Source organism: Panthera tigris, chromosome F2 (genome assembly GCF_018350195.1).
Source record: "Panthera tigris isolate Pti1 chromosome F2, P.tigris_Pti1_mat1.1, whole genome shotgun sequence".
NCBI classification, from domain to species: domain Eukaryota; kingdom Metazoa; phylum Chordata; class Mammalia; order Carnivora; family Felidae; genus Panthera; species Panthera tigris.
In genome coordinates this window covers 79,518,268-79,544,289 of record NC_056676.1, presented here as the reverse complement: position 1 = coordinate 79,544,289, position 26,022 = coordinate 79,518,268, and the positions used below count along the sequence as shown (strand labels likewise).

General features: G+C 48.4%; 2 protein-coding genes across 12 annotated transcripts in view; one reads left to right on the top strand and one right to left on the bottom strand.

The window, feature by feature from the left end:
- AGO2 (argonaute RISC catalytic component 2) overlaps positions 1-12,651 on the top strand; it is a 109,578-nt gene extending 96,927 nt beyond the window's left edge. For 8 of the 9 annotated variants that reach the window (XM_042973411.1, XM_042973409.1, XM_042973414.1 and 5 more), the window contains 3 exons: positions 2,285-2,386; positions 2,943-3,142; positions 3,357-12,651. In XM_042973411.1, the coding sequence (XP_042829345.1) occupies positions 2,285-2,386; positions 2,943-3,142; positions 3,357-3,465 (411 nt within the window). In that variant the 3' untranslated portion in view covers positions 3,466-12,651. The remainder of the gene's footprint in view (positions 1-2,284; positions 2,387-2,942; positions 3,143-3,356) is intronic. The other variant, XR_006213124.1, reaches the window with a different exon arrangement.
- Positions 12,652-17,827: 5,176 nt separating this feature from the next.
- CHRAC1 (chromatin accessibility complex subunit 1) lies at positions 17,828-23,461 on the bottom strand. 3 transcript variants are annotated; one of them, XR_006213125.1, is made up of 4 exons: positions 23,107-23,325; positions 21,658-21,784; positions 20,566-20,966; positions 17,828-17,922 (listed from the first exon to the last, which is right to left on the bottom strand). XR_006213125.1 is itself a non-coding variant. In XM_042973417.1 (3 exons), the coding sequence occupies exons 1-3, from the start codon at positions 23,251-23,253 to the stop codon at positions 20,848-20,850; spliced, it is 393 nt and encodes a 130-aa protein (XP_042829351.1). In that variant the 5' UTR covers positions 23,254-23,461; the 3' UTR covers positions 20,319-20,847. The 3 variants fall into 3 exon arrangements, 1 of the variants encoding a protein (XP_042829351.1); XR_006213126.1 differs by having other exon boundaries at positions 17,828-17,915; XM_042973417.1 differs by lacking the exon at positions 17,828-17,922 and having other exon boundaries at positions 20,319-20,966; positions 23,107-23,461.
- Between the last annotated feature and the right edge of the window lie 2,561 nt (positions 23,462-26,022).

The window sequence follows — 26,022 nt, the reverse complement described above, 5'->3', positions numbered from 1 at the left end:
CCACCAGCAAAGAGGTACATTTTAACGCCCTGCTATCAGAAACTGAAACGGGCACAAATGAGTCAAAGCTGGAAATGGGAAGTATGAAGAGACCACGCCAGATCTTACGGTTAGTTAGAACCCAGCCATTGACAGTTGAGTTCACGTGGAAGGCTCGTGAAAGTTGCCTTATACCGGGTCACAGAGGCAATCTCGGGAGATTTCCAAACCTCAGTATTGGGCAAACCACAATTTTTTTTTTTTTATCAGACATTAAATTTTAAAGGAAGAGTAGAACTAAAAAGACATTTTAACAAGGCCTGAAATTTTAACTTCTCTTCTAAGTAGTACATGCATTAAACACATAAAGAGAATAAAAATACAAAGTAATCAGAACTGACTAAAAACGAGCATTTCACATCAGACTTCATGCAGTGCTTGGATAGAAGTGTACAGACTTAGATACATTTGTTGGAAAATAAGAAAGAACCATCAAAGAAGCCCGAAGGTACAGGAAGGACAGAAGTGAGATGTCTGTCTGGGCGTGGAAGGAAAAGCTGAGGAGCCGGTGTGCTTGGGTCCCCTCATTCCTTGGCCTGCAAACTTGACTCCTGCAAGGAGTCAAGAGGGCTCAAAGTCTGCTTGTTGCTATACCACCCCCCTCCAAATGGAAGATAATGAAGGAGAGAGTGAGGACAGAGCAGATTAACACGAACAAAACCTTCTTTGAAGATAGGTAAACCTAGCAATACTCAATGAGGCAAAAAGAGGAAACTCTAACAATCTTAAGTAGCAAATAGAGAACTATGTATGATCTCAGGAAGGGGTGTGTGTTACCTTAAATCATCATGGGATAGTAATGGCGTTATGCTGGTAGATACCTTAGAAAACTTAGAAATAGATACAAACAGTTGTTTGTGCAATTACATAAATCACTGAAGTCAGCTCAGGGGGATAATCCACTCATCATTTCCAAAAGGCATCAGGCCCAGAGAGTTTTACAGGCAAGCTTTACCAAACCTTCAAGATTTGATGATTTTAAAGTGTGGCAGAGGATAGGAAAAAAGCGGAAACTACTTAGTTTCTTTTATGAAGTTTATCCAGATTTTTTATAGGCAAGTTTTACCAAACCTTCAAAGAATAATCTTACACAAAATATTTTAGAGAATAGGAAAAGTCGGGGGGACTCGTAAAGTTACCCTGATGATAGCAAGTGTTGGCGACGGTATGAGTGCTGTGCCGGGGTCAGGAGCACGGGGTCTGGAGCCAGGCAGCCTGGCTCTAGTCTGCCCCTCAGCATCTGGACTGCCCACAGGGGTCAGCCTCCCTGTACCACCTTCCTCAGGATGTCGGGAGGGTTAGCAGAGCTAACACACTAAGCACTTAGCATAGTCCTTGATACAAGTAAACGCGTCATTAGACCCCCACGCTTCTGATGGGAGTGCAGACTGATAGCCAACTTGGGTGCAGTCGGGTAATTCTAAAGGTCTGCCCTGGAGAAACCCACCTGCCTGTGTATAAGGAGACACGTGTAAGAGTGTTTATCGCAGTATTGTCTCTGATGTTCATATACTGTCATACTGTGCAGTAACGAATATGAATAAACTCTGCGTATCACATGAACACGTCTCAAAATGGTACAAATTGGGCAGAAACAGTAAGTTGCAGAATATGTATGATGTAGGTATGCAATTTAAAAACCTGTGAAGTAACACGGTGTGGTGCTGATGGAGACTTAAATATGTAGCAAAAAAGTGATAGAGTCTAAATCCGAGTGAGACTGCAACATAGAAGGGAAGCAAGAGGGGGGCGCCATAGAGAGAGAGCGCGTGCACAAGGGGGGGCGGGGTTCACAGAGAGGGGGAGAGAGAGAGAGAATCCCAAGCAGGGCTCGAACTCAGGAACCACGAGATCATGACCTGAGTCACCCAGTCGCCCCCTGCCTTGGATATCACGTGTGCGTGGACGAGGACCTGTCCAGTGTCCATCGTGCACAGTTTTACATTCAACAATAACCGAAGAGCCTTCGAGCATTACACGCAGATTTTTCAGCAAAGGGAAGACACCGCCTCTCCCACCCGGGCCTCCTAAAGGCCCCAGCCTGCCTAGAACAGGAGCTTCCTTACTTCTGGTGGCTAGAATTTATTAAATTTTACTTTAATACCGTAGCCAATTTAAAGACTTCAAAATGGGGCAGCCCGTGGTCGGGAAGGCCCAGCACCAGACGGCAGTGTGGGCGAGGCTGGCTGGCTTGCTTTGCTCTGTTGCCCCTGGACGTGTCTAACGGGTTCCTGTATTGCCAAAGGTTGGGAAAAGTGGAAACATTCCGGCAGGCACGACCGTGGACACGAAAATCACCCACCCGACCGAGTTTGACTTCTACCTGTGTAGTCACGCCGGCATCCAGGTGAGGACACAGTCTCTGTGACACGGTCTGCGTGTTCAGCAAACACCGGAGGAGCACAGACCTCACGCCGAGCGCTCCCGTGGGCTCCGGGGACGTGGTGCGGAAGGCAGGGCTGGGGCCCGAGCCCGTCCCCGGGGAGGTGGGGCAGTTAGCCGGCGAACAGGTGAGTCGGGACCATGGGTGCTGGGGAGGAAGGACCCACTGGCGTGCTGCGGCCAGGGTCCCCGTTTTAGATGAGGTGAGGTCAGACAGGCGGAGTAGTGGGTGCGAGGCCAGGGGCGCTGGCGAGGCCCGAGGGGCGTCCTGCGTGCCTGGGGCCGACTCCGGGCCAACTCATTCCCACGTGGTGGGCTTCACCCTTGTCCCCCGCCACGCGTTTGCAGGCCGCACAGGGACGCTCTGTCAGTGCAGGGACCCGCGGTTTTTGTCATCAGACGTTCGGCGCCGCGTCCTCGGTGAGGCGTCGCGTGGACGGGTCTCGGCAGCACCCCGGTGTGGGTGAGTTCTGGATGCCTCGCTCACGTGCTCACGCCCTGACCCTCTGGTCCGCTTTTAGGGAACAAGCAGGCCTTCCCACTACCACGTGCTTTGGGACGACAATCGTTTCTCTTCCGACGAGCTGCAGATCCTCACCTACCAGCTGTGTCACACCTACGTGCGCTGCACACGCTCCGTGTCCATCCCGGCGCCGGCATACTACGCTCACCTGGTGGCCTTCCGCGCCAGGTACCACCTGGTGGACAAAGAACATGACAGGTAAGCGGCGTGCCTCTGCTGGCCGGGGTCGCGTCGGCAGCTGCGTTTCCCGAACGGGAAGCGGCCGGGCCCTGGCGGCCGGAGCCGTCAGGCGCCCACCTGCCGGCGTCTTCCTCCCCCCCCCCCCGCGCCCGGCGGCTGCGTGGGCGCCTCCCCGGGTACCCGGTGCACTGAAGGCCGCGCTCTCTCTCTGTCTGTCCCCCCGCGCCCGCAGTGCCGAAGGAAGCCATACCTCCGGGCAGAGTAACGGGCGAGACCACCAAGCCTTGGCAAAGGCGGTCCAGGTTCATCAGGACACGCTGCGCACCATGTACTTTGCTTGACGTGTCATAGTGTTTACGATGGTATACGGAGTTGGATTCACATGAGACCAGCTACACTCAGACCAACAGATGCCCAGCCCTTCCGTGACAGCCAGCATCGAACATGAGACGTCATCGGTTTTAGTAGATCCTCCATCTTCCAGAATGCCTTCCGTCCCGGATTTCAGACCTGGATTTTGAACTGCAGACCTGTATGAGACCCCATTGTCGTAGGAAGTATGGTTTGCCAAAATCTAGAAGCTGCTTCTTAAAATAGAGTCCCGTGTTTCCTAAAAATCTCCTAAAACCAGTCTATGAACTCAGGGCTTTAAAACATTTTTAATTTATTTGGTCATTCAATTTACTTGTTTTTAATACATGATTCTCTATGAAATTGATGGGCTCAAACTAGCTGTGAACGTTCTCAGAGAGTGGAAGCAAAACACAGAGCACGGCAGTGGTTTTAAAGCCTTGAGCGTTGTGAGGTGGTCGCTGACGTCTACACCAGAGTGACCCTAGTGCGCTCCTGACAGGGCTCACACAAGCTCTTCGGGGCCGAGGGCAGGTGGCCCGCCGAGGCGCCCACGGGCGTCTCGCTCTGTCACCACCCGCCTCTCACTCAGCTTGAAATAAGGAGCGGGGGCAGAAGACGGGCCATGTGTGTTTACAACATTTATAGGTCCAGAGAGATTGGCAGACAAGTGCCATTTTAATAAAAATTTATTTAAAAAAAAAAAAAAGAAAAAAGACAATATGCCGACAGTCTAATCGTAAGATTTGTCCTATAGGACTGTGACATTTATTTTCCAAAGTTTCTAAAGAATACGGGTCTGTGGTGATAAATACAGTACAATCCTTTTTCACTGTTATGTCTTTAATGTAAGAGAAAAAAATATATATATCTGGTTTGCAGTATTAATGTGATAGGTAGATGCTGTTTTTCATTTTATTGACTATGGGGTGCTTATTGTGATCTGTTTAGCATATCAGGAGTGTTTTGGAGCCTGGAGACTGGACCGCCTCGTGTGGTTCTCGCGCTTACGTACAGGAGTATGCAATTGACTCAATGTGACCGCGACCCGCCTTCCCCGCGTAGATTGCGTAGCCTGTACCTCGGGGGGCACCGAGCGCGCACGGCAGCCGCTCGCCGCCACCCCACCTCCCGCCCCCGTGTGTTGCTCAGCCGGTTAAGCACAGATGGAATGTACTTCTTCTTCCATTCCCGGAACAGGTCCACGTGTCGGAGCGCACTTCTCTCTGCGTCTGGTTCTCTGTTAGACGAGTCTCGTAGGATCTATGCACTGAAACGCGCAGAGAGCCGTCGGCGGTGGCTCCCCGTTGGGCGCGAGGCCAGCGGCCCGCGACGGAGCCTGCCCGCGGAGGTGGCGGACTGCAAAGCCCGCAGAAGAGATTTGCATTCTGGGCCCCAGACGCGGGTTTGCCAATCTAGAAACCGTCGCACTAAGCGTGATACCACGGACAACTCCGGAAGGGTAACAGCAGACGACTCTGTGCTAAGTGGGCTGTTTGTCCTCGTAGACAGTTTTTAAAACAAATCAAATCCACGTTCAGTGTAGAGATTCGGGGAAGGAGACGAGCCCTTCCCCCCCCCCCCCAAGTGCTGCTTTGTGCTCTGTAGGCTTACCCCTCCCTGCCGGCGGCCCTCCCCGGACCCAGTCCCCGACACTGACCTCTGGCCCTGCGGTGGGGCGGGGTTCCCGATGGGCTGGCTGCCTCTTGCTGGAGACAGCACCCCCACCTCCATCCTTGTCTGCTGGCTCGGAGGGGGGAGGGGCGACCGCAGGCGGGGCTGTGACAGACACTTGGCCTAGATTTTGGCGGCGATGACAAAGGGGCGACTATTGTTTGTGAAGATATATACTCAGAGTGGTGCGTGCGTGTCTGTGTGTGCATGTGGGTGTCTTAGTAATGGCATTAGCCTTTTCTTGCTGTATCTTTTTTGTTTTGGGGGTTTTTTTGTTTTTTGGGTTGGTTGGGTTTTTTTGTTGTTATTTTGTTGGGTTTTTTTTTCTTTTTTTTTTTTTGTTATTTTGGTCTTTTTAAACGAACAGAAGCCTCTGCTCTAAGAAATGTTGCAATTCCCTGTCCTTTTATTGGCAAGTGGCACTTTCTCCTATTTTCAGAAGGATACCAATACACTCTTGGCTTAAATTACCAGGAGCATCCAAGCTAAGGAGGGAATCTCTTCACTAATACACCTTCGAAATCTGAAATTAGGTTAGTTTTCAGCCATGTTTAGGGTCATCTGGAATCGTGTGTCTCAAAGGCTTGTTTCTGCGACCTGCCACAGGGTCCTGGCGGTCAGGGCAGTGGCGGTGCTTGGTAAAAATGCAGACCCCTGAATCAGATTCTCCAGAGCTGGGCTGGGCGTCTGTATTTTGTACCTTCAGCCGGGATTCCGGGGCTGCCTGAAGTCTGAGAACCCGTGATGGAGAACTTTCTGAAGAGTAATCTCCCTCGAGCACCAAGGGCCCAGCCCTTTGGCAGTGCGGGCAGGTGCCTTCTAAGCTAACGCCTAGGAAAGATCACAGGCTGACAGAAAATGAGACCTTTTTTTTCTTTAATCATTTGAAGGCAAGGTGTTCCTTTTCGTGGGCCATAGTACTTGAGAAAGGTACTTTGTACAGCCCTATGCTAGTTTTACAAAACCTTTCATACTAAAAGCATTAACAGACCAAACGTCTCCAGCTGGGTTAGCTGCATACCTTTGTACACATCTGATGATTCAGAATTCAAATGGCTGTAGTTACAGTTTCTCAGGTAAATAATTGTTTTCCCAAATTTCTACCAATCCCCCCGTTATTAGGATCAGTTTTGAGACAGCGTAAAACCTCAAAGTGCAGTAGACTAAGTCTGAGCCCTGTTCATGTGGAAGCCAAAAGGGGCCCTCGCCCGTCTCTGACTGTGCTTGCACCCCCCGCCCCTGGGCTACCTCGGCCCTCGTGGCCCCAGATTCCCAGGGGAGCCCCGTCCTCCGCGTGCGTGTGGTCACCGGAGGCTCGGGGCCCATGTGGACTCGAGTGGCGTCCGCTCGCTGGCTTTGCCCCGCCCCACTGTTAAGTAAGGTGTGCCTTGCTTTAAGCAAACTGAATGTGAAAATTATGATGTAGAAATCTGGATTCATTAAAGAGGAAAACTAGGATTTATCTCGTCTCTTTCAAAGAGGTCTCCCAATGAGATTCTTATACTGGTACTCTTCCTAGTAGATTTTAAAATGTTCGCTTTAAGAGAAATGACAGTACCCACCTCCCTTCCCCACTGTTCTGCTCGCCCCGCTCTCGCCCTAGTGACAAAGCAATGAAGGAAACCCCGGGGGAGCCGAGGGCGGCCGCTGCTTTGTGCCCGTGCCCCTTGGGGACGCTGAGATTCCAGCCTGTTTGTGTGCTACAAGCTCAGAATTTCCTAGTGCGGATACGTTATTGTAAAACTGGGCATACCTGTACTTTTAGAAAGGGACTGTTTGGTTTGGGAGTTGAGAAATCTTCACACACACACTTTTGATACGTTATAGGGTCTGCTTTTACTTTTTTAACGTGATGTCGCTTTCTGGTGGTGTTCTCACACTCCCGTGGATGAATGTTTGCACTCTAGAACCACAGGCGGCCCCTGGCCCTCGGTGGGTGCGGGGCGGGGTGGGGGGGGGGGGGGCTTGCCCGAGAGGGACGTGGTGGCAACGGAGTGATTTCCCTGCTCTTTTGAGGTTGGCCGGGGTCCCTGCTCTGACTGATGTTCACCCTGGCTGCGAGGTGCTCATTGGAAAAGACCGTGTAGTTCAGTTCCTGCAGCGGGGTGTGGGGTAGTTTTACTGATGTCATATTATATGTTATTTTTATTGTTGGTAAATGCAAATGTTGCTATTTATTTTTTTTCTTTCTGCTCTGGTTCGATTTGGCCGATGTGGATATCCCAGTGCATGTGGTACCTGATGGATATGCTAGCAGTTTCTTTCCCCAACTTTTATAAATTGCCTAATGTTTACCTGCAAGTTTGCCGGATGATTTTATTTTTGAAAGCCACAAATGTAATTTTTCTGGATGAATTGTTTTTCTTATATATGCAGCAATGTAATTTTACATTGATCTGCAGGGTGATTTAAATTTTATTTTTACAGGGCAGTTTTTCAGTCAAATTATATATTTGATACAATATGTTAAGGGTAGACCAGCCAAGCGTCCTGCAGTTGGGACACCAGACTGTCTCTGGGGGGCCTGGGGGGCTGGGACGGCTTCTCTTGGTTGCTTGGCATCATGGAAGCACTTGGCTTGGTTCGTGGAGCCGTCAGGATCTGGATGTACTCCTTCAACGGGACTTTGATCTGTTGGACAGTTAAAAGGATTTTTCATGGGCATTTTCCTACACCTAAGGCAGTTCCATTAGGAGGAGCTTTAGAAGTTGACATAATCCAGACAGTGGACAATCCCAGTGGCCCAGACAAGCCATAGAAATTTCCCTGTGACCTCTCTTTGACTCATCTCTCACGCTCATGAGAAAAGGAATGTACAATAAATAGAAACTTCCTCAGTGTTCGTACGCCTCACTTTCAGAATGCAAATAGTTTATTTATATTTTAAGCCCTTCCCCAAAGTAACCAAGAATCTTCTCCCTCGAGCTGCCCTGCCTGCGGGTTTCGGCTGCGGTGACGTTCTCTTCAGTGTGGACACGGTGCACGTGTGACTTTGTAATGGGGCTGTCTGTGTTACACACACGCGCTGACTCTTTTGTAAGGAAGATTTTCAACTCAGAATAATTGCACTGATTTTTTGACAACTTCCTTTTTATTATGTCCAACTTTGCATCTGCTGTACTTGTTTGAAACGATTGTAAATAGATGTAGGGCCGCAAACGTGATAGGAACGCGACGCGTCGCTTTGTTGTAGGGTACTGGCACGTTTTCAGTATTATGTGTTAGAGTCGCGTGGACTTCACTGCCTCTTTAGCCTTGTGTCTGCTGACCATTCATGAAGGACAAATTAGCCTCGTTTTCTTGTTTTCCAGAAAGGAAGTTTGCAGTTTATTGAAAGGAGAGTATGCTCTCCCCTTGAGGTCTGAAGATTTAACTTTAAGAGGGTTAACTATAAATCCTTTGAGCGCTCTCTTTGGTCTCATTCCTGGTTGTTTTTCATGGCTCCTTAAAGCATTTTCTTCCAGTTCCATCCAGCATCTGACAGTTCGGATCAGAAGCATCTGTGTGGCCAATGTTGCTAGACGGTGAGGGCCTCCCTCACTTCTCTTTGGTCAGCCATCATTTTAAAGCCATGAGATCACTGTTGTGTCAAAACCGTCATTTGTGGCTTAGCCCATCGATGCTGGAGAGACCTGAGATCCAGCGCTGTTCCTGTATGCCTTGTGACGTTGCTAGATGAGAAGTATGTGCTCCAGCCCACAGCCCACAGCGTGTAATCGTTTGCGGTCAGGCTACCCAGTGAGACACACACGGAGCTTCTAGACCCAAACCAGTCACGAATGTGTGTCAACGTAGCGTCGATGCCATCGTGGTGCCCTCCGTAATGCTTTTTTGGTTATGTTTTGCCATTTTATTGTCTAAAGTGAATGTATTGGCCTAGCCAAATCACTACAGAAGGTGGTTTCTGAATACCTTTTAGTTTAAAAAAAAGTAAATAAATGCAGATAAAGGCTACCTCTGAATTCTCGGTAGATTAGTGTTTGCTCTTAAGCGTAGCTATCCACACTGAAAATAGCCAAAACGTTGCCTGAATAAACTGAATTGTGAACATCTCTCTCTCCAGTTCTGGCTTGAAAATGTGTGTGCCATACTGTGACCCGTGGGCAGTCCCCTCCTCCCCCTCGGAGGTAAGAGAGGCGGGCCGGGACTCCTCGGGGCTGCCCGGCTCCGTTTTAGGACTCTAAGCAGCCAGCACAAGGAAGAGCCTCCCGCACCGTCCTCCCAGGCTGGCGGGAGCGCCTCCGTGCGGGGCTGCGTGCAGCGAGACCCTGAAGCGGCCTGTGGTCCTGGCCTTGTGCGCTTCCCTGTTTGCTGTGAGAAAGCACTCTCTTCTCTGCTTCACTTGTGAATGGGTTGAAAATGGCTCCCTCTGCGCTCTCCTCCCTTTTTATACGCTCTGTAAAATCACAAAGGTGCTTAAACACCAACTCTTGTGCAAAAATAATCCATCTAAAGTGGCCGTGTGGTCGCAGGAGACAGTGCGGTCGTGATCGGCCTTTGACCTTGGAACCTTGAGTTACTGTCACTCCCTACTTAAAAATGATCTACGGTTTAAAAGCAAAATGTTCTGTCCGAGTCCAAGGCCCTTTGTTTGACCGGACATAAGGGCCCACAGCCAGCATCTTGAAGTCGGAGTTCCCAGGGCCCCCTGGGTCATCTGACGCTAACTCGCTAACTCGCAGGCAGTCAGTCCTGAGAGTCTGTCACCTACCGCTCTGAATAGCCCTCCCTGTGATTAACCACTTTGCTGCCAGAACGTCCTTTGCCCACACGCTGCCGTGGGTCAGTCGGGGTCGCCCTCTGCCCTCTTCACCTCTTGTCTTTAGGCTCGTTACGTTCTCTCATCTTTGGAAGGTCCGCATTAGCTGCGAGACCCCTCCGTTGGTTTGCTCTTAAATTCTTGAGGGACAGGCGGGCGGTTTTGCGGGAACGGACGTCTGGGGGCGTGGAGGTTGCTCTGCTCGCCCACCGGACCCTCATCAGATGCTGACTTTGGCGCAGAGAGGTTACGCGCGTAACGTGACCTGGCAGTTTTTGCCTTTAGCACGGTCGTTTTGGGTTTTGATGCTTTTCTCGCTGCGCGGCGTGCTTTAATCCTGAAAGAGCTAAGTGTCCTTTGCGGTCTTTCTACGAATGTTTTATAATGGCGCGACTACACTGTTTTGTAGACACAGCCCTCCCCAAGATGCGTGGGCGCTCAGCGCGGGCACCCTCAGTGTCTGCTGACCTGCTGCTTCTGGAACTTCTCCGGCGCTCTGGGTTGGCCTTCTCTTCGACCAGAATCCCATTCAGGGCGTTTTCAGGGGACACCGCACGGCAGCCCACTCTGATTCAGTAATGTGAACTGTTGAACTCAGATCTGCCCATGAGCTCTGTGCATAAATGTCTCCAGAATCCCGGGGTGAGCCTCTCCCGCCATTTTCACGTTCATGAAAAATTATTTTAAAAGAGGGAGCTGAAGACTACTGGTGCTTTTGTTATTAACACTTTTCTCTTACTGGTTGATGTGAAAGAGTTAAAGCTAAAACACCAAATATTAACTCTTCCTCCTCAAGTGTCTCCAGGAACTAGATGTTGAGGCCACCCTCGTTAAGCACCTTCTGAATCAAGGTCCTTCAAACCGTGAGTCGATCCCAAGACCAGCCTACGCCATGAGGCCAGGGGTGCGGTGCAGGCCAACTGCGTGGCCCCTTGGCACCACTTGGCAGACCTCGGTGCTTGTGTTGGGGAGCCGAGGCTCCTTTGAACTCTAGAGACTGTGGGGACAATCTGGGGGAGGGGGGCGCGGGAGAGGGCAGGTCCCTCTGACCCAGGAAGCGGGTGGCACCAGGCCTTCCTCTGGTCTCCCTCGGTACCAGACTGAGCATGTTCTGGAAGACCCAGTCTCAGCCTCTGTGCCTTTAAAAGTCCGGTCCTCAGTGTCCTTTTGGAATCGCGTTGGGGCTGCGTTTTCATTGGGAAGTAAGCCTGGATCATTCCACAAGTCAATCATTGACCTTCTGCCTTTGAAGCTGCGTTTGCTCCTCAGCTCCTGACTTTGTAAACTGTGATGCCCGTGCATACTGTCTCACGTCGGAAAACGTTAGGTTCTTGTAGCCGCAGGATTTCCTTTCCAAGTCCACGTCCGCGGCGGGGATTCCGGGAAACGCGCGCAAGATCCATCTCTTTTAGTCAGGCATCGACCATAACCGTCAGCAAGACCTGGTGGCTTCGTCCCCTTAGTCGCTTGACAAGACTATTTAGTGTCACGGAACTAGATTTTTAGAAAAGGAATTGGAATCGTGTCTCTGGTAAATTGCGTGTGAAGTCCTCAGACGTAAGGTGCTATTCAGTCCTACTGTCCTTCTCTTGGGACGCTTTTCGTTAGCGTTGCTGTTTTGTGTGGTGTGTGGGGAAGCTGCTGACTGGGGTGAGCCGTGCATATAGGACTCCCGATTCTGACATGCCTAAAATGCAGTCTTTATCTCTAACTCATCTAAGCCAGGTTTTGAGCAGTTTCTTGGCTGATGGTCTAATGACAAAACACCTTACCCTGTCCAGGATGATTTTATTGCTTTCAAGCGGGGGAAAGAACCCGATGTTATTTATTTTCAAAATGCATAGAAATCCATCCTTACTGGCTCCTCTTGGCCCTCCCTCCTCCCAATCTCTCCTTTCTGAAAGGCAGTGAGTGGTCTTTCCCTCGGCAGAGGTGCTGGCTGCAGAGGGGAGGGCACATTCAGAATTTCGGATCTTCTTCCAAGGCAAATACACGCGTGACTAAAATCCTGAGAGTATATAGTGTAGCACTAAATGGAAATTTGAGTCCTGAGTTTGATAGTGGATTTTAATGTAGTGGCTGAAGGTATGAATTCATGTTTTGTAACTATAGAGGCAAGTGAGTTTTTACTTTTTAAAAAGTTTTAAGAGAATAATTGTTAAGTTTCTGTGCAGCAAAGTGGCTAATTACTCATTAAATACAAGAAAAGAATGTAGTGTCTAAATCCAGATTTTTCTTACCTCTGATACACTTCAGATTACTTACCTAATATGTATTGAGGGGTTTTAACCCTGAGTTTTATCAACTTTTCTAGTTTTATTTTATTTTTATAAAATAATTGAAAAAGAACCAAAAATGAATTCAGAAGTTCCATAGGTAGATCTTGCCCCTTCTTAATTTTCCCCCCACAATAAAACATTTTAGAAGATATTTTGAATCAAAATGTATTGTGACCATTGAAAGTTTACTATTTTCTAAGAAGCTGAGCAGCTACAAGGGCCTCGTTTCAGGCGGTACTCTGCGTATTGTCCACGGACTGTTGATACCTGTGCGGTGGGTCTATGTGACGACGTCTTGTGCTTGCAATAGAGAAACCGTGCAGTGCTGTTTTGTAAAACTGAAAGTTCCTGTACAAACTAGTATTTATATACATTGGCCTCTCTGTATAATTTCTCATTTGCTACATGAATTGTAAAATTAATTATAAAATTATAGTACCTGCTAAATACAATTCGGAGGCTTACGTCCTTGTCTTTTGTTCACTACCATTCCGTGTGTTTTGAGGATGTCCGATGCCTGCATGACGCGAGGTGGTAATGCCACTTTAAATCAAGCCTTAATCAGATGTTAAAATTGTAAGTTTCAGAGTATGCAAAAATATTAGGCAGGGTGGGTTTAAACTGTTCAGATCAAGATGCTATATCCTAAATCAACCAGTCTCTTCTCTGGAGTTACAAAGGGAAACTTTCGGTGATCCAGATCCCTGTCTCGCTCTGTCTGGTCTGGCGTGGCCGTTGCCACTGCTCGATGAAAACGGACCATTGTGCATTTCTGTGGCAGTCAAAATGACCTATTCTGAAAGTCTAGAGACTTTTTCAGGGTTACTTTTAAATGTTTGTTTTTTTTCCCTCCAGTCTGAGATTTATTTATGGCAAATGGAGAGTGTGATTTGGGCATGAATCTTACTGAACCTGCTCACGTTCTAAGCTTTCTTCAGGTAGTGCCACCTGCCATCGCTTCCGCATAGGATTATCTGGATTTTTGTTTTTGTAAAAGCATCTTAAACTTAGACATAAAATGGAGGGGACCCAGCTTTCTTTACAATGTGGATCTACCTCAGTTAAACAGTTGGGTGCTATTTACTAAGTCTGTCAAATCAAATTGGAAAAAGTAACCAAACAGCAAGATATAACTCCACACAAAGCTTGAAATCATAATTTCCGTTTATTTAATAATCTTTTTATTTATTTTGTGCCTTTTGTGTTGAATCCTAATGCATTGAAAAAATCAGTATGAAATTAAAATTCTTACATTGCAGGTGGGGAGAAAAGCCCAATTGGTCATGGAATTTGATAGGTTGCCCCCAGCCAACAAGTAAGGTAGAACTGAAATCCCAACTGCCCTCTTGTGAAAAGAAAAGAAAAAAAAAAAAAAATTATGTCCAAGAGCAAATTAACATTTTACAAACAAATTCCAAACTCTTCTATGCATGTACTTAAAGCTCTCTCTTCATTTTCTGTGCCAATGAAGGGGCAGCCAAAACAACTCCCACGTACTTAACTGTTTTGGGTTTTGCCATCTGTGCCCCTCCCCCCCCCCCCCCCCCCCGCCACCTCTGGCGTATTTTATACATTTATTTCATAAGCAGCAAATGGACTGTTGTCGATTTCGTCTCTCCTGGTGGAGGTGTTGGTGGCCAGGGGGGAGCCGGAGGAAGAGGGGGGCGCGGGAGCCACTGAAGTGTGGGGTGGGCCGTGGTGGGGTGGGGGGAGGCCTGCATTCAGCAACAGCCCCGGGGTCGCCCTGAGTTAGGCAAGCTTTCTGGCAGGTGAGAAAGTAAGGTAGGAGATCGATGACTTTCCATGCTTTTATATTTGGCAGTTTACAATTCTAGACTTTTCCTACTGTGATGATCTTTTTTAACTTAATTGTTTGGAGGTAACACAATATTTTGGAGTCTTAAGAATTTGATTTTATACCAATAAGAAATAAAAATTAGGGATCTTTCCTGTAGTGTATAGTTTTACTATTTTAAAGAGATCTCTGAATTTTACAAGAGAACCAACATTCCTTAGTGGCAAAACTCTGAAAGTTGATTTGGGAGGCTTTTTGCTGCAGGATCTCCAAAAAATGGGACGATTCTAGTTAAATGTTCTCCTTGTTGAGCGTCCACCGGGTCAGTACTTGAGCTCTATCTTATAGAGTCGCTCATCCTTCGGTATGCTGCATATACAGATCGGCGCCGTTGCACTTTCTCAGTGGTGAGAAACGCCCCGCAATTGGCTCACCAGTAAGCATTCTGTTCTTTCACCTAACAAGAGTACTTTGGGGCAGGTGATTAAATTTATATAGGTACCTCAAGAAAAAGAACCTGAATATGCTGCATTTTGTTTCTTTAGCTTTTATATGTAGCATTTTGTTTTGCTCTTATCATTTTGTTTAGATCTACGCTTTTTGGACCCCAATAGACTGTTGGACGGGATTTTAAAGTGACTCTTGTCGGGATACAGGATCCTTTGTTTTTGTCTTTTCAACTTCAGTATCTGGTTCAAAGGTCGCCCACCATTAGTGCTACTTCACCCAAATGCACCTGCGAAAAAGGATACCGTGTGTGTAGGCAGACAATAATGTTCCCAGTCCTTTCTGTTCATGCTGCTTCCTTAATTCTTTTCTCCGTGTCATCAAGAGGTTGGATGACTTGTTTCTAAGGTCAGACTCAAACATCTTGGCATCTTAATGGCTTCAACACAGACCTCACAAAATTGCCATTGAGTAAGTAGCATGATCCTAAAGGAAGCGCTGGCATCAGGCAGCCGGATGGATCTGGTCTCGGAAGAGCCAGTCTCCGCGTCTCTCCATCCCCAGCCCTCACCCTCACCCGGCAGGTGGGGAGTGGTCTTGATGGACGAAAGACAAACTGGTGAAGAATGCCAAAGGCTGAGACACTGAGCATCTATTGTCACGTTCAAGCTTAGCTGGGTCCTTTCGAGTTTGTTTTACAGCTTACTAGGTTAAGTAGTTTGCACTATTTTTGCAATAAATTCATGGAAAACCTAACAGTTACTTGTTTTGTTTCTTACTGTGTGTATATAAACTAATACTAAAAGTTTGGCATAGTGTTTTTTCACCTCCTTACATAACCCTTAACATGCACAGAATGCTGTAAATCTGATAAAATATGATGTGAATGATATTTTATAAAGTTATTTTGTATGGTGTCAATTTTGTTTTGCCTCATAGTATGTCAGCAAAAAATAAAATAAAATTCCTCATATTTACAGCTGCCTCTCCCAAAGATTTTCAATTACTCACAGATTTTATTTGGGCACTATCTTCGGTACGGTGTAAGATTCCAGGTTTCCAAGGTGGGAGCACGCCTCCAGTGATGGACGTCCGGAGGCCTAGTCTGCAAGTATTGGACCAATTCCTTGAACAACGTATCCAGAAACTCAAAAGGGCTAAGCATCAGTCCCTGAGAATTCGGGTTTGGGGATGAGAGCCACAGGAACGAACTAGAAAAACAAATGCGGTATCTAGGGGGACTGGGGTGTTTCTACTCTAAATGCCATGAGAAAGGATGAGGTCAAAAGCCGCAGAACTAAGCCCCAGGCAAACGCAAGCCCTGAGATCCACATTGTGTGGGAACCGGAACTGACCACATCCAGGTGTCTCATCCTGGTGCGTCACAACCCCCTCCACCAGGCTAGGGTTACACATACTGCTGCAGCTCTGAAGGCCCTGGTGGCCTTGCTGTGGGCTGTTTGTGACTCCCACTATCTGTACCCTCAAGAATATATGCTGTTGGGAAAGGAGGGCTGGACTTAAAGCCAAACAATGGCTGAAAACCCTAGGATACACGTACCTCGGTGCTAAAGCAGGCCAAGGTTTCGTTCTTGTTATTTTCTGATTTTTAAGACTGTATTAATTACAGAGAATGTAAAAATTCAGATGAACATAAAGATGAAAATTTTAAATTATTTATAATCACAACACGGATAGGGATTCTTAAAACTTCTGGTGTATTTTGTCCCAGTCTTTTTTTTTTTTTCCTTCCCCTTTCCTGACAAAATCAAGATGAAGTTCTTCCCACTACCTCCTGCCTAACATATCCAGGACCCTGTACTTCTCACTGACTTACTATCTAAAACCACCTAGCACTTTTGTGCCCACTGGCCCCAGGGCATCTAGCTGCTACTGGAAGAATGTAAGAAAATGATGAGAGCTCTATAATCTCTTAATCGATACGGGCTTACCTTATTACAGTCTTGCTGTTTAAGTCTCACTTTATTGAGTGGCCAGAAGCATTATAGTCACGAACTGACTACAAAAACCTAAGGATTAAAACTGTAATGATGGGGCGCCTGGGAGGCTCCATCGGTTAAGCATCCAATCCTTGATTTTGGCTCAGGTCGTGACCTCCCTTGCTTATGAGATCAAGCCCAGAGTCAGGCTCCCCACTAACAGTGCAGAGCCTGCTTGGGATTCTCTGTCTCTGTCTCTCCCCCTCTCCCCTCTCCCATTTACATGCTTTCTCTCTAAAGAAGTAAAATTTTAAAAACCTATGATGGTGAGTGTTACATGAATTAGGAAATAATTTCAGAAAAGCAAGCTGCTTGATCAGGGTGTTTCTGCTCCACAGAGGACGGGGAGCCCACATCAAGAAGAATGGAAGGTTAAGGTAGGAAAACTACAGCATCTACAGCAGAGTAAGATCAGTGTTTGGGGCCTCGAATGCCAAGAATGTACACCACATAGGCGGGGAGAGACGATCCTTTCTAAGCTGCATGGTCCAGTAAAGAAAGTAGTCTGGGATTTGAATCCCATGCCCACCACCTCCTAGGTATGTCCTGCACTAGTGCCTTAACCTGACCACCCATTCCCTTTGTGAAACACGGACACTATACAGTTTATGGGAGGATTCGATGAAATGTACACAGTATTAGAAGAGGCTTGGGTCCCGACAGCTACTTGAACATTTCTGACCAGGAAAAGAAAAATCTTCACAAATCTGTTTTGATAATCTGTTACCAGTATGGAAGAGGACGAGGAAGGAGGCTGTAGAGATGAGGAAACCAGTGAGGAGGAGGCTCCTGGCTCAGACTGGCACACGACCCGAGGAGGAGAGCTCCCTGAACTGGGTCGGAAATGCTTAGATGAGTTAAGAATGCTCAGCTGGTTAAACACAAACCAGTGAGTGTTTTTCTGGGGGATTTCTTAAACAGCATCGTGTCCCGAAGGCACAGATACTAGTGGCCGTGCACGGCACTTAAAGAGATACTCAGACATCTTTGTGACTTCGGGTTTGATGACAAGTCTTCAGATATGATCAGAAAAGCATGATCCCCAGAGAAAAAACATAAACTGGACTTCCTCAAAATTAAGAACTTCTCATAGAGATATCATTATTTCTGCTCTTTGAAAGATGCTGTCAAGACAAGGAAAAGACAAGCTACACATTGGGAGAAAATATTTGCAAATCACATAATGTAGCAAAGGGCTTGTTTTCAGAATATATAACATTCTCAAAACACAACCAAAAGAAAACCCAATAAAAAGATGGGCAATTTGGACACTTTACCCAAGAAAATACGGTAAATAAGCAAATACTAAGATGCTCAACATTAGTTATTAGTGAAATGCAAATTAAAACCTATACCCATTAAAGGGGCTGAAATTAAAAACAAAAACAACCTACCAAGTTTTGCAGAGGACGCAGAGCAAGTGAAACTCCTTTACTACTGATGGGAATCCAAAATGGTACAGGCACTTCACAAGTTTGGCAGTTTCCTATGAACTTAAATACACAATTTCACTCCCAAGTGTATACTCAAGCAAAGGGACATCTTCTGTTCACATAAAACCTGCACACAAATGTTTCTAGGGCTTTATTTGTAATCATGCTGGAAACAACCCAAATTGGGAATTATGTGTTGGCCTGGGGAATGGAGAAACTACTATATATCCCTAGCGGGGGTGGGGGGCTACACAGCAATAAGGAGTGGGACCAGCAATAACATGAACCCTGTGCATTACGCTTAACAGGGCAGAGCTGGGTTCACAGGCTCTGTACTCTAGAATTCTGTTTCTGTGGCATGGGAAAGACCGGTCAGCAAACCATGGTCTGTGAACCAAAGCCAGCCCACTGTGTTTCTGTATGGCCCATAAGCTAAGAATGGTTTTTACATTTTTAATGTTTCAAGAAGACCAAAATAATACTTCATGACCCATGAAAACTATACAAGATTCAAATTTCAGAGTCCAGAAATGGAGTCCCACTGAAATATGGCCATACTCATTACTTTATGTATTATATATGGTTGCCTATATTACAATAGCCTAGTTCAACAGTGGTAACGAGATTATATAGCCCACAAAGCTGAAAATGTTTTGGTTTTGTTTTTGAGAGAGTGCAGGGCTGGGGGGCAGGCAGAGAGGGAGGGTGAGAATCCCAAGCAGACCTGACACAGGGCTGAATCCCACGACCCTGGGATCATGACCTGAGTATAAATCAAGAGTTGGACGCACAACCAACTGAGCCCCCCAGGCGCCCCTAAAATACTTTCTATATGGCCCTTTCCAGAGTAAATTTGCTGTCTCCTCTGGGTAAAAAGGATAGCTCAAGGGGTTGCCAAGGTAAAGGGCTGGAATGAATCTGACCATGAGGGAATTTGCAGGATGACAGAACTGTTATGTCTTGTGATTACACAACCCTGAGTTTGTCAAAGCTCAGAACGGTACACCAAAATGTGGGTTTCTAAAAATGTTTAAATAGGGGCGCCTGGGTGGCTCAGTCGGTTGAGCGTCTGACTTCGGCTCAGGTCACGATCTCGCAGTCTTTGAGTTCGAGCCCCGTGTTGGGCTCTGTGCTGACAGCTTGGAGCCTGGAGCCTGCTTCAGATTCTGTGTCTCCCTCTCTGTCTCTGCCCCTCCCCCACTCGTGCTGTCTCTCTCTCTCTCTGTCAAAAACAAACATTAAAAAAAAAAATTTTTTTTTTTTAAATTGAGCCACCCAGTTGCCCCTATCGGTTAAGCGTCTGACTTCGGCTCAAGTCAAGATCTCATGGTTTGTGAGTTCAGCCCCGCATCAGGCTCTGTGCTGACAGTTCAGAGCCTGGAGCCTGCTTCGGATTCTGTGTCTCCCTCTCTCTACCCCTCCCCACCTCATGCTATCTGTCTCTCTCAAAAATAATAAACATTAAAAAAAATTTTTTTTTAATTTTAAACCAATTTTAAAAACAAGAGGAACAGAAAACATCAGTAGTTACCGGAGGGTAAGTGAACGGGGCTCTGAGCGTACAGAAGAATATTTGGGGGGATAGAACTGTCCTACATATTGATTACTTACATAACCAACACATCAGATGTTAAAGGATGACTTTACTGGATGTAAACTTTAACTCAATTCTTTAAAAAAGAGAGACAAGAGACAGCCAAAAATTTACCCTACTGTCAAAAAAAAAACAAATAGAGCTTATGGTTTTCTCATGAACAATAAAAACAATTACTTTGTGTGTAATGAACAATAAAAGGAGAGTTTTCTTTTTTTTAAGATTTTCAATATACACAGTATTTTAAAATGTTTTTAGGAAATGGGGCGCCTGTGTGGCTCAGTCAGTTAAGCGTCCGACATCAGCTCAGGTCATGATCTCACAGTCTGAGTTCGAGCCCCACGTCGGGCTCTGTGCTGACAGCTCAGGGCTTGGAGCCTGTTTCAGGTTCTGCATCTCCCTCTCTCTGTGTCCCCTACCCCCGGCCTCTCAAAAATAAATAAATATTAAAAAATTTTTAAATGCCTTTGCAGAGATAATTAAATCAAATACAAACAATATTAACGAGATTTTTTTTCTCTGGGAATAAAAGTGTTAGAAATGCTTTTGATTTATTTTTTAAAGTTTATTTATTTCGGGAGAGAGAACATGTGCACAAGTGGGGGAGGAGCAGAGAGAGAGGGGGAGAGAGGGAATCCCAAGCAGGCTCTGCACTGCCAGTGTGTGCCACACGCGGGGCTGAAACCCACAAACCATGAGATCATGACCTGAGCTGAAGTTGGACACCCAACCAACTGAGCCACGCAGGCATCCCAGAAATGCTTCTTTTTAAATTTTGCATACGTCTCAGGTAACAAGCAAGGCATGAGAACAACAGAGGGCTCTAAATCTAGTTCCACAAAGCATTTACTATTAAACTATGTACAGCTTCTAATAAAGAAATTTATTTTTCAGTTAATAAAAATGCAGTATTTAAGACAAATCGTCAAGTTTTCAAACGCAACATACTACCCATAAACTATATTTTTAGCTCAAACTACAGCTAGTTGTTTACAAGAACTAATTTCCAAATAGTCATCTATGAATTTACACAACTGATATTTAGAAGCTCTTTAAAATCTCTCTGTAAATTAAAAAGTTAAGCCAACTTGTCTGCCTCTACAGCTTACCCGCAGCAGATGAACCAGGCGTGCCCGACTGCATAGGCAGCTTTCTTGGTACGCCCTGCCCCAGGCCTGCAGCGTGCGCCCCTCAGGGAAAGGCTGCTGTCTGGGTTCCTTTCCTGTTGGCCATCTATGGCGTGGGCACATCAGGTGCCCTGAGGCAGCCAGGAGGGCATACAATGTACTTGAAGTCTCTGACAACTGAAGAGTCTAAAGTCACGTGGTGCTGTGCTTACTCCAAAGCAATGGTGCTAATCCAGGAGGGCGCTCCGCAGGCTGACTTTGGGTTTAGGACTCTGCTTCGTCCGCATTACTTCCATCATCCGTGTCATTCTCCTCGTCCTCTTCCCTCTTCTCTTTAAGCATTTTCAGATATTTACTAGCTAAAATCTTCTTTGGTAATATATCTTAAAAATATAAAGCTAACATCAGCAATTGGTTTTGGCAGACCATGAACACAGCAATGCAAATTTCAAAATGTGCAAGTCCCTGCTTTGAACTCTAGAACAGGTTCCAAAACACGACAGAATTCCGACCCTGCCTCTGGGTGACAGCGCAGGAAACCAGCACTGCCTCCTGACTAACGCCAGAGACCTGTTTCCTCTCCACGGACTGCAAACCATGGGCTCCTGTGTGCTGGTAACGACCGGGAGCAACCCTGTCCTACCCACCTGAGACAGGCCGGCGGGCCCCGGGGGGATAGATTAAAGCTCTTTTTTTAGCTGTGGCCCACACAGCTTGTTCCGCAACAACAACTACGAGTTTCTCTGTTTCTGGGGCCGAGCAGACCAGCCCAGAGTCCTCCCTTCAGTGGTAAGGAGTCAGCCAGGCTCCCCCAGCCACCCAGCCAGCCAAACATCCTTGTGCAGGTTGTTGACTTCACTAGCATTCTAGGTGAACCACATTACAAACATACTCTGACAAAACTAATAATGTCTTCCTGTGCCAGGTCATGGTAAACTTTGGCACCTGGAGAAAGCAGCAAAAAAAAAAAAAAAAAAAAAAAAAAAAAAAAAGTCTATTTCAGTGAAAGCAGGGGGAAAAAAAGCTGTAAATTACTACATCTGTTTTAACCAGAATGTTTCAAAAGCTAAGTACCTGCAAGAAACTGAAAAGTTTCCGATTCCTCTGCAGTATTTGATAAATCACTGTAAGTGAGTGCTTTCCTTTCTTTTCCATTGCCATGTCTGTAGGAATAGGTGGCTAGATACTGAACAAAGAGTTCCTAAAACAAAATGAAAAAGTGAAATGAAAAGTATGCCCTGAAAATTTACCGCAGAACTTAATTTTTAAAATTACATTGTTTAGATGACTGCGGATTACCTGGGTTTCTCAAATTACAGAAAACTACTGGGGAAAGGAGAAATGGGTCAGAAAGAAGGCAAAGGTGTATCAAAGTTGGCGGGGAAGCAGGCATTTCCCTAAAGTTATTTTAGATTTCTAACTCAGGGAAATTTTTTTTAATTCAACGATGGATTATAATTATGTGAAAACTATGGGCTGGTTTAAGGAGCAAAGGACCATTCAAAAATTCTCTTTGACTCAGGAACACATTTTTAAAATACAGCGTCTAAGGTGGTGGCGTACGACTATAATAGTCAAACAGCCGGAAGCTGAGAGTTGACCACCTTTCCCATTTTGCCCAAACACCTTCCCCAAATCAACAACCTGGACGGAGCCTCTCTCTTCCCCTCCCTCTAGGTTGGTGGGTAAGGAATGAGAGTGCACAGGGCATCTAAGTATCCCAGCACCACGTGCTGATCGGACGACTACCCCCCTGGGCTCCGGGATCAGGCGGGCAGAAGGTCTCAGCTCTGCCCCAGCACCCTGCAGGGACACCGCACTGAGACCCGAGGGGCTGCGCGGTCCAAGGCAGGCTTCAGCACGGCCCAGTGCAGTAACACAAAGGGTGCTGGGGCGCTACTGTCCACACCAAATCCAAAGAGACCCTGAGCCACCTGCACCTAGAACGGCGCTGGCACCACGGGCTGGGAACGGAGGCTGGTTGTGGCCGGGGGAGGTCCAGCCTCGCTGCGCGGACAAGGTGCGTGCGTCGTCGGGCTGTACCTCCAGAACCCTCTCACTGCACCCTGAGGAACCGGGGCCCGAAAACCACGAACAGGGCGGAAGCGGAAGAACGGAAGGTTTGGGGGCCCGGAGTGCGGTGATGCGCGTGGAGAAGACGCCACAGGAGGCACGCGTCAGGTCGCGTCAGCCAGCGCCACCACCCGGGGCCTCGCGCAGGGGAAGTCGGGAGCGGCGCGCGGGGAACGGCGGGAGTCGCGCGGTAGGCGAAAGGCACGCGAGGCAGGACGGGAGCGGCGCGGTGGGCGGGGCGGTGGGCGCGAGGGCGCCGGGCGCTGGGGCGCGCGCTGCGAGGGAGGGGACAGGGCGCGACGCCGAGGGCGCGCGCGCCGCGAGCCCGCGAGGGGCGGGGGGGGGGGGGGGGCGGCACCGGCAGCGCCGCGGGGCGGGGCCCGACGGTTCCGGTCGCCCCCCCCACCCCCCACTCCAGCCGCTCCCTCCTCCCCGCGCGGCCCGCCTCACCGTGGCTTTGGCCGTGAGCACCAGCGCCTCCTGGTTGATGCTGGACACCTCGGGCGAGCTCTTCATGATGACCCGGATGCGGGACAGCGGCAGCGACACGAGCCGCTGCTCCCCGCACCTGTCCCTGCCCGCGACCGCGTCCGCCATCTTCGCGCCCCTCCCCGCGGCGGCCGCCGGACCCGCCGCGAGCGAGGCAGGCGGCCTGCCGGCCTGGCGGGTGCGGGAGCGGAGGCCCGCTGCCCCGTGGGAGTTGTAGTGTCGGGGAGGCGCGGCCTCGGGGGCCGGCAGCCGCCCTTCCGGGGCAGAACTACAAACCCCGAGATGCCGCGCGGAGCGGGCGGAAAGGCAGCCGGCGGGGCCGTGCCGCCCAGGGCCGCGAGCGGGGCTTCCCGCCAGTTGCCCGCGCGGTGCGGACCTGGGGGCGCGGCGGACGGGGACGGCCAGGGAGCTCGGCGCGGCTGGTGGCCGCAGCGGCCCTCGGAGACACGGGGACGGGGTACCGTCTTCAGAGCTGGGGAGAGAGCGCACCTTCCTGGGAGGAGGAACAACACACGTGGAGGCCCCGAGGCCGGAGCCGGTCGGGGAAGCTCAGAGGGGCCGATGTGCTGCAGTTGGACTGAGCGGGCAGCCAGGGGCTTTTATTCCAGCAAAAAATGGGAAGGGGGTGAAAGGTGTCAGAGGGGTGATGGGATAAGTCTCAAGTGTTAACAGGATCCCTCTGGCTGCGGACTGTTGACTAGCCCAGGAGTAGTTGGTTGTACGGGCGGAAGCAAAGAGACCAAGTAGAAGGTGATTGGAGGTGATGAATAAGGTGCCAGTGTGGCTGAGGTGAAGTGAGCTGAGAAAAGAATAGCAGGAGGCAACCCCGGGGCCAGATCGGGCAGGGCTTTGTAGATCATGGAATTCTGTCCACCTGAACGAATCCGGAGGCCCTGGGAAGAGTTAGGAGGTCCCCCTTAATTTTACGAAGAACAGGACAGAAGTAGGAAGGCTGCTGCTGGGACAAAGACCATGGTGGGTTGGACTAGAGTGAGGTGGTGGCAAGGAGTAGGTTTGGGATCTAATATGAAGACAGCCAGCAGGACCTGCCAGTGAGATGTGGAGCCAAAGAATGGTGATGCCATGTTCCAGAACGGGGAACACTGCCAGAGGAGCAACTTTGGCCAAGAGGTTTGCTTTGGAGCAAGTTAAAGTTCCAGTTGCCTGTGAAACACTCGTGGCGGTGTTGAGCGGATAATTCGACTTTGAAGCCTGGAGTTGAGGCCGGAGCAGTTAACTTAGAAACCAGCACTGTCTGGGTGGTAGTTAAAACCGTGAACTTGAATGAACATATTTAGGAGGAGGGCGTACATAGAGTGGAAGGATCTAAGGACTCCAGCCTAGGGTGCTCCCAACATTTCAACATGGAGGAAAGAAGGAAAATCCAGCAAAGCAGACTGGAAAAAAGTGGCCATTAAATAGGAGAAAACCCAAGAGATTGGGTGTCCAGAAAGCCAGTTCAGAGGGTGCCTGGGTGGCTCAGTCGGTTCACCATCAACTCTGGACTTCAGCTCAGGTCACGATCGCACAGTTCATGAGTTCAAGCCCTACGTCAGGCTCTGCGCTGACAGCACAGAGCCTGCTTGGGATACTCTCTGCCCCTCCCCACTCATGCTCGCGTGCGTGCTCTTTCTCTCAAAATAAATAAACTAAAAGAAAAGGCGTTTCTGAAAGGAGAAACTGGTCAACTGGGTAGAAAACGGCTGGGAAGTCGAATAGGATGAGTGTCTTACCACTCACTAGCAGTGTGACCCCACTGCTGAACCACGGGGTCCGTGGAAGCGCCTGGCGTTAAGTTCCGCGCCCTGACAGTGATATTCCACCCGGCACCACCTCCCTCTCGGGTCAGCCCTGAGCAGCAAAGGGGATGGAATGAGAAAGGCCGTTGTGAACTAGAAAGCATCCTCCAAAAGTCTAAATTACCGTGTAAGGTTTCAGTGTTCCTGCTGCGAGGCCTTTTCACCCCAAACCAACTTTGATTTCAAAGTTCATATAAAAAGGAGCGCGTGGCTGGCTCGGTTGCGGAGGATGTGGCTCTTGGTCTCGGGGTTGTGAGTTGAGGCCTCACGTGAGGCTGGGCGTGGAGCCTACTTTTAAAAAAGTTCACCTACAAACAAACAGTCTAGGAAATTCAAAGCACATGTTGTTTCACCTTTCTTACTTCAAGGCTGTTCATCACTTAGGTAATGATCACGAAATATAAAACTTACAGCATGTTTCTACGAGTTTAGTAAATTTTGAAAACTGCTCTTTGTCCTTCCCGTAGAGGGGACCCAAGACCAGGTATCACAGATGTTCCAGATTACTGATCTTAGTGGTATTAGGAAAGTTTTCGCATCTGCCTTCAGCCATAATGACCCAGTAATTTCAGCACCTGCTATGTGCTACGGACTTAGAAGGTGAAGGTCGAGGATACAAGGATGTTGTCTTCACCACTGTCACCTCAGGTCTTGGTCCAAATACATGCCAGGCACTGCTAGACACGGAGGGGCAGCCAGTGAGCAGACAGCTCTGGTCCCGGCTCTCCCAGAGCTTGCTTTCAAATACAAAGGAGACAGAAAAAAAAGATAGGAACCTCTCCTATGGTAAGTGCTCTGGAGAAACCCGTGTGAGTGGCAGGTAGCCTTTCAGAAGCGAGTCTCTGCTCCGTGTGAAGAGAAGGGAACAGCCAGCAGTGCAGAAGGGCTGGGGCAAAATGAGCCCCCCCCAACAGGACAGCCTGCGGGAAGGACACCCGAGGAGGAAGATCCCTTGGCAAAATGGAGGAACTGAAAGGCCAGTGTGGTTGGAGCTTAGTGAGCGAGACGGTGTGGGAGACGTGGGACCCGCTCAGGCAGGCAGGTGAGACCTGTGGCTCTCATTCTGGAAGCCCTGAGA